This window comes from Octodon degus, unplaced genomic scaffold (assembly GCF_000260255.1).
Source record: "Octodon degus isolate 3935 unplaced genomic scaffold, OctDeg1.0 scaffold00243, whole genome shotgun sequence".
Lineage (NCBI taxonomy): Eukaryota > Metazoa > Chordata > Mammalia > Rodentia > Octodontidae > Octodon > Octodon degus.
This window is the reverse complement of record NW_004524819.1, coordinates 3350455-3352115: the sequence shown is the minus strand read 5'-3', so window position 1 is coordinate 3352115 and position 1661 is coordinate 3350455. Positions and strand designations below refer to the sequence as shown.

At 39.3% G+C, this 1661-nt stretch overlaps 1 protein-coding gene across 1 annotated transcript in view; it reads left to right on the top strand.

Annotated features, from left to right (window-relative positions):
* The first annotated feature begins 748 nt into the window (after positions 1–748).
* LOC111813935 (COX assembly mitochondrial protein homolog) overlaps positions 749–1661 on the top strand; it is a 3415-nt gene continuing 2502 nt past the window's right edge. The window contains exon 1 of the mRNA XM_023706152.1: positions 749–971. Coding sequence (XP_023561920.1) covers positions 749–971 — 223 coding nt within the window. The remainder of the gene's footprint in view (positions 972–1661) is intronic.

Genomic DNA, 1661 nt, shown 5'->3' with positions numbered 1-1661 from the left:
CTGATCAGGTCTCTGAGGCTCTTTACCCCTGACTAAAATACATATGCAATAAAACAACACTGAAATTACCCCAGACACAATGGCTACCTGCTAGCAGGGCTACATGGAAAAAGAAACCCTTCTGTATTGTTGGAAGGAATATAAACTAGTACAGCTATTATGGAAATCAGTGTGCAGATTCCTCAAAAGACTAAAATTAGAAACTTCATGTGACCTAGCTATTATCCTTCTAGGTATCTTCCTGAAACAATTTGAATACATCATATTACAGTGATACATGCATACTTATGTTTATAGCAACATAATGCACAATTCCAGTAAGTCTTGGAAGCAGGCTATATGTTCAATAGATGAGTGGATTAAGAAAATGTAGCATTTAGGCAAAATGGACTACTACTCTGCCACAAAGAAGGATAATCTTGACTCATTTGTAGGAAAATGAATATATCTTGAGACCATAATGTTAAGTGAAATAAATCAGTCTCACAAATTTAAAATGTTGCATGGATTCTCCATACGAGAAAATGAAATTATAAATAAAAAGAAAAATAGAAGACCGATATTAGGAAATGGGGAGATAGATCTTTTTAAAAAGGGAGAGGGAAGGGCTTCTCCCTTTTTCACAGAGTGCGCGGTGCTCCTCCTCCTCCCGTGGGAAGAGGCCGGTGCCTGCGTTGGCCAGGCTCCTCCCCGCCCCGCCCCTCCCCGGCCCCCCAGCCCAGGGAGACTACTTTCTCTGCCCGCCGAGATGGCGCTGGACTCCGCAGATCAGCATCTCAGACATGTTGAAAAGGATGTTTTTATTCCTAAAATAATGAGAGAAAAGGCCAGACAGAGGTGTTTTGAACAAGTTCAAGATTTCACCAAATGTTGCAAAGACTCTGGAATACTAATGGTAATAAAGTGTGGGAAAGAAAATTCTGCATTGAAAGAATGCTTAATTCCTTACTATAATGATCCAGCATTTTATGAAGAATATAAAATGGAAACCAGAAAAGACCTAAAATAGCAAAGGCAATCCTGGGCTATAAAGACAAGGCAGGAGGCATTACAATTCCTGACTTAAAATTATACTACAAGGTTACTGTGATAAAATCAGCATGGTACTGGCAAAAAATAGACCTGAGGATCAATGGAATAGATTAGAAGATGCTGAAGCTCCTACAAATGCACTGAGCCACCTTATCTTTGACAAAGGAGCCAAACATACTCACTGGAAGAAAGAGAGACCCTTTAAAAAATGGTGCTGGAAAAACTGGCTCTCTACATGCCAAAAACTCAAACTTGATCCAGGTCTATGGCCATGCACTAAACTAAAGTCAAAATGGATTAAAGATCTAAACATTAAAGCAGACACACTAAATCTCCTGGAAGAGAAAGTAGGAGGAACTCTTGAAGACATAGGGGTAGGCAAAGAGTTCATGGAGAGAAATCAAATCGCACGTGAAATAGTTGAAAGAATTAACAACTGGGACCTGCGCTTACTGAGAAGTTTTTTCACGTCAAAAGAAATTACTAACAAAGTGTAAAGGCAACCCACAAATTTGGAAAAAATCCTGACAAATAAATACTCAGACAAAGGTCTGCTCTCTAGAATCTATAAAGAACTAAAAAACACTAGGGCCCCAAAATTTAAAGACCCAATCCAGAAATGGGCATCC